The 17,533-nt window shown below is 47.3% G+C and overlaps 1 protein-coding gene across 2 annotated transcripts in view; it reads right to left on the bottom strand.

Moving 5' to 3' along the window:
- Positions 1-17,533, bottom strand: part of ADCY9 (adenylate cyclase 9) — a 129,084-nt gene that overhangs the window by 21,662 nt on the left and 89,889 nt on the right. For both annotated transcript variants that reach the window (XM_040459181.1, XM_040459179.1), the window contains 3 exons: positions 15,334-15,524; positions 3,685-3,789; positions 2,552-2,769 (listed from right to left, as the gene is read on the bottom strand). In XM_040459181.1, the coding sequence (XP_040315115.1) occupies positions 2,552-2,769; positions 3,685-3,789; positions 15,334-15,524 (514 nt within the window). The remainder of the gene's footprint in view (positions 1-2,551; positions 2,770-3,684; positions 3,790-15,333; positions 15,525-17,533) is intronic.

Below are 17,533 nucleotides of genomic sequence, written 5' to 3'. Positions count from 1 at the left end.
AAAAAGGAAGGGAGGGAAGGAGGAAGGGAGAGAGGGAGGGAGGGAGGGAGGAAGGAAGGGAGGGAGGAAGTGAGGGAAGAAAGGAGGAAGGAAGGAAGGAAGGAAGGAATGGAGGGAGGGAGGGAAGGAGGAAGGGAGGGAGGGAGGAAGGGAAGGAAGGAAGGGAGGGAGGAAGGGAGGGAAGGAAGAGAGGGAGGGAAGGGAGGAAGAAAGGGAGGGAGGGAGGGAGGGAGGGAGGAAGGAGAGGGAAGAGGGAAAGAAAGAAACAAAGAAAAAATTGAGACTCTTCAGAGTAATACAACAGAATCCAGATTTTCTAAGCACGACACAATCTAAAATTACACAACATGCAAAGAAACAGGAAAATATGATCCAACTCAACAGAAAAGTCATCAGTGGAGACCAATGTGAGATTACCAAGAGAATGGCATTAGAGGCTGGGATTATAATGCATGTAAATGTAACACATGTAAAAACTACAGCATAAGGGGTTGGAAGAGAAGAATGAATCTATACAGCTATAGGATGTCTACATGTTAAGTGAAATGATACAGCAGAACCTGGCTGGCTCAGTTGGAAGAGCATGTGAATCTTGATCTTGGGGTCATGAGTTTGGGGTCCACACTGGGTATAGAGATTAGTTACATAAATAAGTAAACTTAAAAAAAACATAAAGTGAAATGATACAACATTAACCATAAGAAGACTATAAAAATTCAAGGATGCTTATCTGTAAGTTCTAAGGCAACCACCAAAAAGTAAAATAAAATAATGCAAAGAAGTATGGCTAAAAAGCCAGTAAATATATTAAAATGGAATTAAGAGGCAGAGATTTTTAGAATGATTTAAAAAAAGTAAGACCCACAAGAGACACACTTCAAATATAAAGACAGGTTGAAATTTTTTTATGGAAACTGATATATCAGGCAAACAGTAAGAACAAGAAGGCTAGAGTTACTACATTAGTATCAGATAAAGTGGTTTTTAAGACACAGTATTACCAGGGATAAAGAGGGACACTTCAAAATGACAAAAGGACCAATTCACCAGGAATTTATAACACTCATACACGTGTATATACCTAAAACAAAAAGAGCTTGAAAATACTTGAAACATATACTGTCAGGACTTAAAAGAGACACCAACAATTCCACAGTCATGGTGACAGATTTAAAAATCCCTCTCTTCACGATGATAGACTAATAGACAAAAAGTAAAACACAGATGATCTAATATTGCCAACCTCTGGGACCTACTTGTGTTTATGGGTCATAACATCCTAAAAATGCAGAACATATTCTTTTCAAGTGCACATGGTATATTCACCAAAAGAGACCCATGTGAGACCATAAAACAAGTATCAATAAATGTAAAAGGACCGAAATCACATAGAGTACGTCTTTGGCTACAAGGACATTAATCAGACATTAACAACTAACATATCTGAATACCATTCTTCACTGAAAGGAGGCAAGGCTCTTTGGAGAAATAGCCAATTCTTGAGCAGGGTCAGAGGAGATATAAAATGGGCCTGGAATATCCTGTTGTGCTAGAAAAGGGTGCCAGAAACTTTGAAAAACAAAGGATAGGGGGGTGTCAAAAGGACATGGGGCCCAGCCTGAGGGGCGCTCTGCCTGGCAGATTCAGGACAACTGGAGCATCACACATAATAAGGCCAGTGGTGAGATTGCATCCTATGAAATCCAAGAGGACTCCCTGAGTCCAGGCTGGCAACAGATGGACGCAAAAAGTAGTAAGTAAGGAGGGGCTCTTCTTCCCTGCGGTAGGCCAAGGGCCTAATGAGAAGTGTGCAGTCGGTGCCGAGGTAGGAAAACTGACACTTTGCACCACCAGAGCAAAGACCGTTCCAGGCAAGAACCATCAAAGGAGATGAAATCTAGGGCAGTCTGATGAGGAACGGAGTATGTGTGTGGTCTTCAAGTCCCACTTATTAGTCTCGAGGAGACAATAACTACAGACTGGAGAAGTCAACAGCACTGGCCTGAGTACTCAGAATCCCTACCATTGATGGAAGACAAAGGGCGCCGTGTGCCTCTGGATAGGGAACCTGAGAAGGACACATCATTTCTGTGGCCAAAATTTCTGGTCAAACTGGAATATGAACTGTAGATTAGATAAAATATTCCATCTGTGCTAAATTTCCTGAATTTAGGAACCATGGTTATGTAAAAGAACATCTTTGTATTTAGGAAATACACAATTTAGGGGCAAAGGGCATGATGTATCCAACTTACTATCAAATGGTTCCAAAAAAAATAAAACATAAATTTCATAGAGAGATAAAGAAGGAGAGAGAGAATAAAACAAACATAGTAAAATGTTACAAGTTGGTAAGTTGGGCAAAGAGTAGAACGAGAATTCTTTGTATTATCCATGCAACTTTTCTGCAAGTTTCAAATTACTTCAAAATAAAGTAAATTACTGACAGTGGAGGGCAAACACATGGGGATCAGCAAATTCAGAAAAAGGGAGAGACCTCTACCTACAAACCTGCAAACCTTCACTTTCACTAGGAATGGCTGATGCTTACCTGTCTTCTTTGATAACATCAACAAAATGAGCGTCTGTTTTCTCCCGGATGTTCTTGAATCTCAGCGGAAGGAGAGCTGACTGGTCCAAGCTCACTCCTGCCCACCTTCCCTTTTCCTGTAAGATCTCACACAGGGAGGTCTGACTGTTGGTGAGCTTCTCTTCGTGGGGAGGACTCAGAAGTCCATTTTGAGTTTTGGGATTAGGAGCTCCAGGAGCCTGCCTCAAGACAAGGGGAGTGGGAGGCAGACACAGAGGCTGAAGTGCAGGCATGTCACAGTGTTATTCCATCCCGGCCTCCACCACACCAGCCCTGCCGCACGACTGACCAGCACCCTCACACCTCTGTTCTGATCTGACTCTCGACCTCTCCACCCACCCGCTTCTCCCCACCCCCGCTACTTTGTCAAATTGCACCTCCAGGAGTCGAGGCAGCCAGGAAGGTGACATCGTGGGAAGGACCAGTAAGGAGGTGGAGAGAAGGCCAAGGAAGAGTTGAGGCTCTCGGAGCTTGCCAACCACAGAATCGGCATTGCAGAGGGCTGTGGGGGAAGCGGCGGGGGTGGGGGTGGGGGGGCCTGGGGCGGTGGATACTGTACGGGGATCGATCAGAGGGAGGGTGGAGGATAACAGACGCAGGCCTCCCGGGAGAGTCAGCCTTTATAAGCTGTATTCAAAGGGCTCCCGGTTTGGTGCTTGTCCTCCCTTCCTCTGCGGTCCTGACTCTGTCTCTGGGTGAGACTTCAGTGGCAGTGTCCTCGCTGCCAGCCCTGACCCCAAGCCTCTCTTCACGACACATCTCTGCTCCTGCAGAGCCCCCTCGTGTCCCTGCATGTGCATGTTCTGCCCTGTGCTCTGGCCCCACAGACCTTCCCTGGCTACAGCAGTCCGCATCTTGAAGCTCTGAGTGCCTGCGAAGGCAGGCATGTGATTACTCCACTTCACAAGGGTGAGTCCTGACTCTCCAACCTGATCTTACTGGTCTAGTCAAAACCCAAAGGACAAGAAGGTATGGAATGGTGTCGCCCACGGGGAATTATTCTCAGAAGTGAGAAGCCGACAAGACAGGAATGTCACCAAGGGTGGATGCACCGGGAGAGGAGCTGACGGAAAGAACAGCCATGAGCTTGTTACCTTGGTGCTGTTTTTATGCTCCTCTTGACAGCCGTTTTGGACCGCTCCTCCTTCTGCACCAGCTTCCGATTTGGGGGCGAACGTGATTCCGCACGAAGGGCAGGTCTACAAGAAAAACACATGCCGTAGGAACACACCCAGAAAGCACAGCCACAACCTGTAATCCAATCAAGTCTATCAGGTGCAATTGGTTGTGGCGCCGAATGGTTTTAACCAAGTGAAAGGCTTACTGAGCCACTTGAGCATGAATTAAAAACAAACTGGCCAAGTGAAAAACGGAAACACGACCACACAGGCTGGTACGTGAACACTCAGGGCAGCGCTATCCATAACAGCCAAAAAGAAACAACTCAAATGTCCATCAATGGATGAAAGGATCAGCAAAGTGTGGAACATCCACAGGATGGAAGAGTATTCAGCCATCAAAAGGAATGAAACCCCGACACGTGCTACAACACGGATGAGCCTTCAAAACACTGATGGGTGACACAGGCCGGACACAAAAGACAACATTACATGATTCCATGTATATACAATATCCAGAGAAGGCAAGTTCATAGAGATAGTAAGGAGATCAGTGGATGAGGGGATGAAGGAATGGGGAGAGAGCTAAAGGATGTGGAGTTTCTTTTGGGAGGTGATGAAAATGTTCTAAAATGGACTGTGGTGATGGCTGTACAATCCTGCAAGTATACTGAAACCCACCAAATTGTCTACTTTAAAAGGGTACATTTTGTGTGAGTGTAAATTAGATCTCGATAGATCTGTTATTAAGCCAACAAACCGGCCACTAGCCTACACAAGTTTCTCAGGCTGTGTGTGACGGTGAGCTGTTTGTATACAACAGGCTGAAAAGTCAGAGGGACATGTTTACAGACGCAGGAATTCTCCGAAGCTTGAGCAATTAGCTGACCCAGAAAAGACAGGCGGAGGCTCAGCAGGGACAGGCGGAGTAGCAAGGGCAGGCTTTGCCTCTCACAGCCAAGGCATGGAGCTCCCTGTTCAGACTGCGGACCTCAGTCCTCTCCCCTACACACAGGAGTGGGGATGGCTGCTGCAGACGTGTGGGAAGAACTAAGCGAGGAAGATGGCGACTCGCGGCCTTGCTCCCGGCGCTCAGTGCATGCTGCACCGACTTACTCTTACTATGGACGTGATCCTGCTTGCCGGCAGCCGCCACCAAGACAGCAACTAACGGCTGCAGGTGGAGAAGACGAATGGCAGCAGGACAGATCTAGTGGGACTCTAGAACAATTTCTAGCATACTAAGCACCGTTAAACACTGGAATACATTATAGAAGGCTAGACGTTATTTTAGAAAATTAAAATAAGTACCATTTAGGGGCACCTGGGTGGCTCAGTCGGTTAAGCATCCTACTGAGATCATGATCTCATGGTTCACGTGTTGACAGCACGGAGACTGCTTGTGATTCTCTCTCTCTGCACACTCACTCTCTCTCTCTCTCTCTCTCTCTCTCTCTCTCTCTCTCTCTCTCTCAGAATAACTAAACTAAACTAAATAAATAAATAAGTATCATTTAGGGTCCAAGGGCAAGGATATGACTTACATCACATCTGAAGTTAGATTTCAGGCCTCTACTATATTAAATAATAAGAAATAAAGATTCTAAAGAGTTGTGTCATCTGGGAATCTGATGCAATGTACAAGTATGAACACTCACATTCATTTGCAAAGTGGCGATATATACACCAAAGCAGCAGGCCTCCGACAGGCCCAGCAGGATTCCCGAAGGTGTCCTGTGGTGGGGCAAGGGTGGGAGTAAGTGGCTCTGGTAGCGGCAGTGGTGGCTGCTCCTTTAGGGCCACACTGGTTTCGCAAAGGCCAACTGGCAGCCTAGGGGGAGAGAGGAGTACAATCCGGTGCAGGGGACGGTCAGAGAGACTCTAAGCTGGGTCATACCCTGAGGGTCTGGGGCTTTCCCCAACCTCATGAAGACACAATGAAAGAGTAACAGCTACCTCTCTGGCCACTTTTTAAACTTCAAGGCTAGAGAAATAGCATAACAATAGTAGTTCTAGCTAGCTTCTAGAAGTTACTATAGTGATTGCTGGTGTGTAACACAGTGATCAGAGGCCGTATCATGGACCAAATCCTGGTTCTAACACGTAATAGGTACAAGACTCCCTGGCCTGTTTCCTCCTTTCTGAAACAGGACTGTGTCTCCCGCTACTGACCTCCCAGAATACAGTTGAGCAGGACGAGGGAGCCCCGTCCTGGCCCCGTGGGAGGACTGTGCACGAGCGAGCGGGAGCGCACATGTGCTCACCACACTGGGCTGTGCCTGCAGCGTCAGTGAGCACTCAGCAAATGCTGGTCCTTAACAGTAAAACCTCGGGTTCTAAAGACAGCACATCTGGTCCTTTAATGTCCTTGTCACAGACAGAGCAGCCAACCTCATTATCTCTTGGCATCGTTTGTTCCTGAGTACTTTTCTCTCCTCAAGCACAGAACATGTACTTTAAAAACAGGCCCTGTGCTTCTCAGACATTGCCCATGGCACCCTGGCGTCACACATGAAAGATGTTTTAAGCACTCAGAGCCACAAATATGCAACAGTGGCTATCAAACCTACTGGACACCAGAGGGCACACACCCTCTGTGAAGGAGTCCCTGGATACGCTTCGCAGGCACACACCCTCTCTGAAGGGTGACTGCGAAGGGGCTGGAAGAAGCCCATGGAGACCAGGAATGTCCAGGGGGATTGGCTGATCTCAGGAGCCTGGGACAACTGGGCAACCTAAGTCTACATCTCTGTGACAGAGAGAGGCCACAGGGCCTGTTCCCTCCCGTAATAAAATGTTCTAATACAAAGGTTAGGTCAGGTGGCCGGCCCACAAAAGAACCTCCGGGAGCAAAGGTGCAGACATAATGGTCATCATGCTCTAGAGACTGTGCTCTGGGAGGTTCGGGGGCTTGTCAGAGTCACACGTCAAGCAGCAGAGAGCAGGCCCTGTGGTCGGGACTCCCAGTGGCCTGAACAGTGCTCACTAGTCCCTCTGCATCCCCCCAGCAGCTTCGTGCAGGCAGTGTAGGCCCTAGGAGCGGGCGGCAGAACCAGCAGCCCCAGGAACTTGCAGTGCATGGATCCAGAGGATCCTTTCACTGTGCTTTGAAAATGTGGCTCTTTGTCCTTCCATTTCTTCCTCATCTACTTTGCTTTTGGGGGACAATTTTACTGATTAAATCTTTAAAACAAATGAAACAAAAAACCTTAGTGAAGTCTGTGCACTGATGGAGACTTCCTCACAACCGAACACTCCCTTCTGCTGTGTGGTGAGGATCCCCTCTGCGCCAGGAAGCCCCCCGCAGGCCACAGAAGGTGGGCTTGTCTCCCTCTCCACCACCCACAGATTCTTTAACTATTTTCCAGCTTCGTGTTCATCTGAGTGAAAACATCTCTTAAACTGATTTTTGCGAAGCACACAAGACACCTCTGAGGTGTTTCCCCACCCGTTAAACACCCGGCTCTCCTCCTACGGAGAAGTCCTCACTAGGAAGAGCATTTCGGACTTCAGGGAACTCTCTGGGGTACCTTACCACCTTGGGAGGCAAGGTGTCCAACAGCCCGATACAACGATACGGGATTGAGAATCCCGATGTGCTGAGGGCACAGCAATGCACAAAAACCAGGTCCTTATCCGCACAGTGTCTGGGGTCCCGTGTGCCTGACAATTACTCCTCGTAAAAGACCATGCGGCCCCTCTGAGGACACAAAGCTTCATCAACAGGGGGAGTCAGACTGCAGGTTCGTGGTCGTTGACCACCATAGAGCCGTTCTCTGGCCTCCGTTCCTAACACGGGGAGGACCCAGGAATGACTCTGGCACTGTGATCTCCTGTGCCTCACTCCCCTGAATTAACCCAAGCAGATGACCACCTCCTGGTTAAGTGGCACTGCTGGCAACTGGCACCAAGGGAAGCTTTACTAAGACCAGGTAGGGTCCCCAAAACAGAGCTGTAGGGGCGAAGGAGTGTGCTGACTGCTGCCTCGGAAACCCAAGGTCCCTTGGAGAACACCCAAGAACACACTCTGCCTTTTCCCAGATGATGTCTGCTCCTGCCCCAGCATGGACGTCAGCTTTGGAGCGGAGATTATAACTACCTCTCCAACACACTAGAGCATAAATGCATTTGTTTTAAATCCATTTCAATGTACACATGCTCCATTCTGTTCAGAATACATGTCATAGAGGTAAAAAACGGGTTTTTCTTCAAGGCTCTCTCTCTTCACGACATACATCACTTCCAAGCCAACAGCTGTCCTTTTTCATAACTGTCAAGGAAGGGAGTAGGGAGACCTCTTTTCTGAGAATAGAAGAGGAAACATCAGAAAGGCCTGGCTTCACCCGTTTGGCCTGCTGAGTGTGACCTCAGTGAGCTGTCCTGGGACCCAGAAAGGCAGCGCGTGCTCCCAAACTTGAAACCCAGGCTGAACGTGGCAGACAGGAACGTGCAACGTGCAACGGCAACAACAGACAGGCTTCCTGAGGCCCACGCAGGGCTCTGCACTCTCTGCCCGTAGTCCTCAGAAGCACCGGGAAGCAGACGCTGTGATCAGCTCCCTTCTACACATGAGGCAGAGAAGAAAAAGGACTTGCCCGGAGTTATGCAGTTAGAAAATGACAGAGGGGAGCTGAAGCCCAGGTGGCAGCACCCTGGACCCTATCCGAGCATGTGGCCTCTCTGAGGGAGCAGGAGTAAGTCACCTGCCTTCTCCTATCCTTGGCGGGCCAGTGCAGCATCGTGGAAGCTAGTGGGTTAGCAGAAGCATGAACACTTCCAAGTAGATGATTTCTGCAAACAAAATACTAGAGGAAAATAGAAGCAGAAATTGTTACAGAAGAAGTAAGGCAACTTAGAAGCTTTAAGAACAGAAAATGCACAGTCTGAGAGTACGGGAGGCAAAACAACAACCTGTAAAAATCAGACGTAAGATCTCAAAGTCATGGAGCACAGAGTCACAGAACCCTGCTCAGATTCCTGGGCCCTAAACGACCACTGGGTTTATTAAGGGAGGCTGATAAGGCAAGCAGATCATTATTGTGCTGTGGAAATATTCCATCACGAAGTCAAAAGAAGAAAATGTGTGGTTATTTGGGGAAATTTCATTTACGTGCAGTACTTTACTGCCTGATAATACCAGTTAAATGACACTGGACACATCTTCCAGTTCAATTCACATGTGATATATCACAGAAATACAGTCAACACGGTATATTTATATTACATAGTATGATTAGAATAGCACAACTACAGTAAAAAGTTAGTACACATACATTAGACGTTTACATCGTGAGACAACAGACTTACGCGGAGTGGGAAAGAGTCCAGAGAGCTGCAGGCCACGTGTCGTCCCCAACCATCCCCACCACGTGTCAGTCCCCGCTTCCGCAGACGTCTGCACCTCAAAGCAACCACAGCGCGCTCATCAAGACTAAGTAATTAACACTGCACAGAACTACTAAACTGCGCTACAGGCTCAGATTTCCCAGCTTTCCCCTGAGTGTCCGGTTTCTGTTCCGGGATCCCACGCTGCATTTAGCATCTCCTTGTCTCCTCCAGCCAGTGGCAGGTCCTCTGTCTTTCGTCTTTGGTGACTTGTCACTCCTTCGGTGTAATGGTCAGGTGTCATGTGTTCTGTAGACTGGCCTCAAATCTGCACTTGTCCAGTGTGATCTCACAAGTTGGCCAAGGTTTAGGAGTTGGGAGAAGAACCCCACAGAGGTGACGTGCCCTTGTCAATACATCACACGGCAGGGTGCGGGGGCATGCACGTGACACTGAGAGCCTTATTAATAGACATGCCAGGGGCGCCTGGGTGGCGCAGTCGGTTAAGCGTCCGACTTCAGCCAGGTCACGATCTCGCGGTCCGTGAGTTCGAGCCCCGCGTCAGGCTCTGGCTGACGGCTCAGAGCCTGGGGCCTGTTTCAGATTCTGTGTCTCCCTCTCTCTCTGCCTCTCCCCCGTTCATGCTCTGTCTCTCTCTGTCCCAAAAATAAATAAACGTTGAAAAAAAAATTTTTTTTTAAAAAAATAGACATGCCAGCCTTCATCACCCAGTGAGGCAGGGCCCACCAGGTTTGCCACCGTGGAGTTACTATTCTTCTCTTTGCAATCAATAAATATCGGGAGGTGGGGTGTTTGGAGGCTGTGCAAATATCCTGCTTCTCCTTAAACTTCTACCTACTAATTTCAGAACTCACTGAGGGACCCTGCCTGCAGCAAATACCATGGTGGTGTCCCAGTGATGGCTCTCTCCCTCCCTCAGCTGGAACTCTTCTGTGAGGGTAACTGCCGACCTCCATGGGACAGGCTTCCTCTGACAAAAGGAAAAACACGGGACTGGAAATGTAGATACAACCTGGAGTCTTTTTTTTTTTTTTTTTAACTTACTTCATATTCACATTTTGGAATCAGACTATTTATTTTGTAAGAATTTTATTAACATAGAGTTTACGTACCATGCAATTTACCCATCTAAAGTGTATATAATTCAGTGAATTTTAGTATATTCACAGAATTGTGCAACCATCACCACTACTAATTAAACCACCAGTTATAATAAATATGTAGTGTCTAAACTACAGACAGATACTACCTTTCCCGTTTCTATAATGAACTAGAAGGATGGCCACTTCCTCAGACTGAGCCCACGGAGCCTCCTTGTAATAATTTTGAGTAAAAATAACAAGGACATAAAAGAGTGACCATTTATTTAGAGTCATGAAAAAAGTCTCAGTGACGCCACAGAAGGATGGTCCCCGGAGCTAGTGACCTCAAAGGGAAAGTATTGCCCTTTTGATAACAGGACAGATCCTCCATGAATTGCCCCCGTGTAGGCAAATCCACACCGTTAGCCTCATTACTGACTGTAAACATGTAGAAACTCCCTGTGTGCGTGCAGCCCCAGGGTTCTGAATAATAGATTAAGGTTAAATTCACAGAGACGGGGCAAGCAGGTGTCTTGCCAACGAGGTCCTTCACAGATGAACCAAGATGCTCTCACAGCTCACATACGCAGTTCACTGGTTAAGACTGATGTGATAAAAAACCATCCACATTTCAGTTTTCGTTTTTTTGCTCTTCGCAGAGACGTCAGACCAGCTATTTTTACTGGCACGTGTAGTCTCAATCCATCCACCATCCACAGCATTCATGGAAAAGGAGCAGTAGACATCTACTGCAGAGCTCAGGTCACACTGCACAGGCCCAGGTGCTCCTGCTCCAATATCACATTTATGACATGGTCACGTCCCCTACAGCAAAATCTGAAGAACCTCCCTGGAGTCGGAACACACAGAGAAGGCAAGACCTTCCTGAGAGAGTCAGTGACTCCTTGTGGGCAAATCAGAGATCTGTCTCCTCTTGTCCTTCTTGACCCCCCCCCCCCCCCACACCGTGGTCAGCGTCCACTTCTCCACATGGAGTGAACAAACACATGTCCGGTAGTAAGTGAGCCTCCAAACCTAGCATTCATGGGCGTGACTTCGGCTACTCTTCATGGCAGCCCTGGGAGCTCGCCATCCACTATTTCACTGTGGACAGAGAAACTGAGTGACAAGGCTTTGGGAGGGCTCTTTGATTTTAAGTTCTGGCTCTTTCCGTGGTACTAAAGCTCCCTTCCATGACACTGACATTTAGAGTGCTCGTCTCCTTCCCTGGCTCCCCTCTTGATTCCTCCTTCCTCTACTCCAAACCTTAGAGCTTTCTTTGCAAGCTCAGGCTCAGACAGCTGGGCGCTGTGGTGTTGGTCGAACCCGTCCCGCAACAGGCTATGGCAGGGCCTTCCTGATAAGAAACCCTCACTGCCCCACTCAAGAAGCCAAGACTTGGGCGTGGGAAGCACTCCCTCTCATCTATGACATCAGGGCCAAACCCTTTATCCTTTGACGTCACTATTTTTTCTTGGTAGGTCATCACAGACGAATTTATGAAACGTTATGTAAAACTACCCCAGCTTTGAACTGGGAGACAACCTGCATGGGACACGCGTCGAGGGGGTAGACAAGAGTACTGTGTTGACATTACCTGCTCCTATTCAGTCCTGCTCAGGCTTCTGAGTGCGGTCCTACTTGTAGCCTAACTCTGCAGAGCTACAGCTCTCTGTGTCTCATTCAAGAATTTAAAACTTGGGGCGCCTGGGTGGCTGTCATTTAAGCGACCGACTTCTTGATTTCAGCTCAGGTCATGATCTCACAGTTTATGAGTTTGAGCCCCGCGTCAGGCTCTGTGCTGAGAGCAAGGAGCCTGTTTAGAATTCTCTCTCTCCCTCCCTTCCTCCCTCCCCCTCTCTCTCTCTCTCTGCCACTTCGCTGCTCATGTGCTCTCTCTCAAATAAATAAACTTTAAAAAAGAATTAAAAACATAAGCCAAAAAAAATTATAATTATCTACCACATGCCAGAGTGCACACTTGGGAAAAGCATACATTATTTAACACTTGGGGCCCTCCTGCATTCAAAGAGCTCACAGGAAGCTGCCCAAGAAACAAGCAAACGGGTAGGTTACAGCTGAATTGACCTTGGATTTGGAGATGGGGAGACAGCACAGTTAGCCAGAGGGGTCACACACAGGAAGCTGCAGTTCCGTCGCACGGGGCGAGGAAGAGAAGCCCAGAGGGAAGGGACGTGAGGAGCACCACGGGTGACAGGAGCGACGGGAGGACCAAGACACACATGCTCTCACTTGAGGAATATTCACTCAACACCTTTCCCCAGTTTCTTGGTTCCTGCGAGAAACTCCTCCCACTAGACAGTCATTCCTCCGAAAGGTGCTGCTTGAAAAAAGAAGTCTGTGGTCATCAAGGCCTGAGAGCACAGCCTCCGCATCCCTCTCTGGAGGCCCCAACGTGGCTGTCAGCACGCTAGAGGCTCTGAGCAGCCCTGGAGAAGAGAGACCCTTTCTCTTGCACGCAGCCCAGACTGCGCAGGTTTACGTGACCACACAACACTTTTCCGTACTTGATGCCTATTTCTGGCCTGAGAAACCACTGCTCAAGGGAAGGTACTTTCAAAAGACACAGTGCCTGGCACAGGCCCCTCCAACGAGCCAGGGCTTCCCACAGTGGGTGGGGAGATGTGAGGATGGTCACACAAACCTACATGAGAGCTGCACTCACTGGAGGAGGCAGCAGCAGCCACGAAGGGAAGAAGTGCATTCCCTGGGAGAGTCGACGGACCCTGACGAAGGAGAAGGAGGAAGCAGTCAGTGCTTCCAGCTAACTAGAAAAACTGACCAGAGTACAGACCACGTAAGGCAACAAACCAATGGCTCGTGTGAGGTGCTGACAGGTGTTTGGGTTAAACCCGCCCTAAGAACCTATGAGCGGGCAGCCAGTATTTTTTCTGTTGTGCAAAAACTTACTCGAAGGAAGGCCTTACACGTACATTAGAGTGTATATAACCCTTCAAGCAGACCTCAGTTTTCTGTCCTTCCAGCTCAGGACAATAGCTCTAAGGACTCCCTAAGTCACCCAGTGCTTCCTATTTGCAAGGCTTTCACAGAGGCCTGCTCTCACCTGATCCCGCAGAAACCGAAGCAGAGGGGCGAGCCTGTGCCCCGCTGCCCTAGATCAGCAAGGCCTGGAGTGGAGACCGCGCCATCCACCTCTCCACTCCAAGCGCGGGGCGGCCCTAGACTCAGATGCCATTACCCTCCCTGCACCATCAAAATGTCCCGAAGTTACACTTCAAGATCTTCCCTCCTGAAAGGGGCACAAAGATCTCCCACCACCCCAAATTCCTTTTGTCAGACACAGTTAATTTAGTAGACCACAAGATTTTCAGAAAACTTTCAATGATTATTTGGAAAATTTATACACAGCAACAGAATACACTAAATAGTTTTTGTCCAGATTTTAAAAATAAAGACATTTATATCTATAACTATAGCTATATACCTATAACTAGAACAAGAAATGTTCTTTTGGGATAAGAGAAAACCTTTTTAGGGTAATTTAGCAGTGAATCGCTGTCACTAAAATCGGAAGGTATGTGCTACGGATAGAAACACACATACACGTAATCTAACATATCAGGCAAACACAACAAATCATTCATTTTTGGATTTGAGCTCTATTTTTCTATTTAAATGCAGTTCAGTCTGAAGCCTGGAGGAAATAATTTCTCTCCAAATAATGAAACTGTACTTGGAAAACGGTGTTTTTAATGTCTCACCCCCCGACAATTCTCCCCTGCTTGTGTGCAGGGACAGCCCGTGAGCCCGGAGCTCTGCGTTCTGACCGCTGCAAGTCACTGCCCCACGCGAAGAGGCTGTCTTCAAAGTGTGCAGGCATTAAGGAAGTATCAGATACCTTAGCTGTCATGCACGTGCCAGAGCATATGGGGAAGAGGCGGTCTAGCACCCTACCCCGTGGGTCCTCAACCAGAAGGGGTTTCACCCTCCTTCACCCCTCAGGAGTCTCAGGGGTTACTGGGCACTGTCTGACATTCTTGGTCACCATAATGGGGGGGGGGTGCTCCTGGCACGTGATGGTGAAGGCCACGGATGGTGCTCAATGTCCCACTGGGCACAGGATGGCCCCCACCACGAAGAGTTACCTGGCCTGAAACGTTCCTAGTGCTGAGGGTGGCAAATCCCGCACTAACTTAACAAAGCGCACAATAAAAATGATACCAGAGTGCTGTTAATAAAACTGCGCACAATTACACAAAATAACTGGACGGCAGGGACTATGGATTCTGGCAGAGGGAAAGGACCTGGACGCCCACATTGTGGTCCCCTCTGAGCTAGCTCTCAAAGCGCTGAGTGAATGTGGACAAGCAGGGACACACTGGATTAAAGTCATAACATCAGGCCATTGTCCTGACCTGTTTGAGGACACAACAACACAGTCAAGTGGAACTGTTAGCAGTGCCTCTCTCTCTCTCTCCCCTTCATTTTTTTTTTTTTTTATTAAATGGAAACCTCAAATATTTCAACCGTAAAAATAAACCAGAGATACCAGTAGGGAAAATGAAATCAAATGTGGAAGCCGAGGAGCAGCTCATAAACTGGAGTGGTTTCAAATGCCCACGGTCCGTCTGCCATGTTAATCCCGTGGTAGTTTATTATAATAGAAATGGGCACTTCTAGACAGTCGCCAGGAGGTCTCTGTTCCAACAATGAAATATTATAACATTCCTGGCAAGAATGCACTCTTAAAGTGAGCTACGCCACAAGATTCATCCACACCAACAAAGTTAAAATAATCATAAGACATTGGATTTCAAGAGACGTTAGGAGCACTTGAGAAAATGGTGTCTGCAGTAGGATACGAACTAGCTCTACAAGCAAGATGCAAGAAGAATCCCCTTTACTGTCGTTTATCATTAGCTTTCAAAAATCCCAAAAGACAGCGTAGGTCTCAGAAAAAGAAAATAACAACTCAAGTAAGAAGCAAATTGATGCAGCGTAGAAAGAAACTGGAGGTGCATATATGTCAAAAAAGCAAAGGTATTAAAAAAGGCAAAATGCTGGTGACTTCAGACTAAATTTAAAAACTGCAAAAACCAAATTGCAGGGCGTTCCAAGTCGTCTGCCACAGACCCAAAGGCCGCTTATCATTTCACATGTGCTACTGCAGAATTAATACAAAGTTTAAGAAGTAGGAAAAAAAAAAAAAACTAACCTTAAGGTTATCAAAGGTTTTGACAGTCTGCGCCAAGTCACTGACACTCCCTGGCGATGCTGTCCCCTGTCCCCTAGGGCCTGAGGACACCCGTGAGCCGTCAATGACCTCATAGCCAGAAAGCAAGGCCTCTGAACAGCTGCAACGAGACTCCTTCGCTCTCTGACCCGCTATCAGGTATGTCTTCAAACCTATGGATAAAAATTACAATCAGCACAGATGGAAACCACCGGTGGTTGAAATGCAGCTCGATCTTGCTCTCTATGCAGGACATGCTCCTGAAAAGTGGAGAGTAAAGTGAAAATATGAATGTCATATTTTACTACTGATTTCCGTGATCTTTTCAGAGACGTGCTGACTCGGGGAGAATGTTTGCCTCCAAAACACACCATTTTCTTATATCATGTTTTCTTTGAATTTTGGCTGCACATTTTCCCTTGAGGGCTGAAATGAGCATTAAAAACTTCCTCCATGAAAGGGTCACATGACCGCTCTGTGACAGCAGCCGAGCGGAATGACAGTCCACCCTAGACACTTGTTCGGTCAGTCTCTATATAAGGGTGATCTAGAATACGGACCACTTTACCATGTCAGGATTGCAAAACTGCCACGAAAAACGAGACCATAATGTGCACCAACAGGGGTAACTAAAACCTCCCTTGATTCAGATCATTAAGTACGGGTCTTCTGGTGGACCTAGAACATGGATTCTGTCAACCTGTACTCCGTAAGAATTTAATTCTCTCACAAAACCCTCATTAAAAAAAAAAAGTTAGCTAAATGGACAATTGACATCTTTACAATTCTCGTTACAGGCTGAAATAACAGAAACATACGCCACACCATGAAGTAGCTCTAATGGGCAGGTAGCTCCCTGCTGCGGGTATTCAGAAGAACTATCTGCTGAGAAAATACTAAGGAGCAGCTTTTTCAGACAGAACTCAAGCCATTTCTGAAAATGAAGCAAACCTTATTTAAATGAATCCATTGTTAGTCCTTACTGAAATTTGACAAGACTGCAAATTTGTTAAGGGGAGTGGGAATGTATGTAATTTGTTTAAAAAACATTTATCGTAGGACTAGGGTATGTTGTTCCTAGAGAATAAAATCAAGAACACAATAGGTCCCTGTCCTGGAGAGTTATAAGCTCCAGCAGAAGGTGGTAATGGAAAAGCATCACACAAAGATTTGATCAAGAGGTGAGGTATCTACACTCCTAAACCCATACAGGTACTTATATTCAGTACATTTTAATAAATGCTTTAAAATTAATTACCTAATTACTTAAAGAAAGCGGGGGCAACATCTGGCTGGCTTAGTCTGTAGAGCATGTGGCTCTTGATCTCGGGGTTGTCAGTTCAAGCCCCGCAATGAGGGTAGAGATTACTTTAAAAAAGTTAGCTGGGCGGTGCCTGGGTAGCTCAGTTAAGCGTCTGACTTTGGCTCACACGTCAGTGTGAGTCCTGCGTCGGGCTCTGTGCTGCCAGCTCAGAGCCTGGAGCCTGCTTTGGATTCTGTGTCTGGAGCCTGCTTTGGATTCTGTGTCTCCCTTTCACTCTGCCCCTCCCCGCTCATGCTCTGTCTGTCTCTCTCTCAAAAATAAATAAACATTAAAAAAATAAAAATAAAAATAAAAATAATTAGTTGGGGCACCCGGGTGGTTCAGTTGGTTGAGCATCTGACTCTTGATTTTGGCTCACGTCCTGATCCCAGAGTTGTGGAATCAAGCCCTGCACTGGGCTCCCGAACAAGCATGGGGCCTGCTTGAGATTCTCTCCCTCTGCCCCTCTCCCTGGCTTGCACTCTCTCTTACTCTCTAAAATAAATAAGAAAGTAAGGAAGTACGTAAATAAATAAATAAAATACTTAAAAAAAATTAAACAACCTAAAGATCCTGAATCAATTGTCTTTCTTCATTTTATGGTTAGGACACCATTTCATCATTCAGTCAGTTGTCATCTACCTATCTCCTCATAAAAATACTACGTGGTGTTTTCAAGTCACCTGTTCTGAGACTGAGAATTTGACAGGAGCCCTGGAAACACCCAGAGAAATCCCAGTGCACATCCAGGTCACAGGTTGAAATCCAAAGACTGGGGGCGCCTGGGTGGCGCAGTCGGTTAAGCGCCCGACTTCAGCCAGGTCACGATCTCGCGGTCCGGGAGTTCGAGCCCCGCGTCAGGCTCTGGGCTGATGGCTC

Source organism: Herpailurus yagouaroundi, unplaced genomic scaffold, assembly GCF_014898765.1.
Source record: "Herpailurus yagouaroundi ecotype Mexico unplaced genomic scaffold, PumYag 222, whole genome shotgun sequence".
NCBI lineage: Eukaryota > Metazoa > Chordata > Mammalia > Carnivora > Felidae > Herpailurus > Herpailurus yagouaroundi.
Note: the sequence above shows the minus strand (reverse complement) of the source record. Positions and strands in the feature narration are given on the sequence as shown.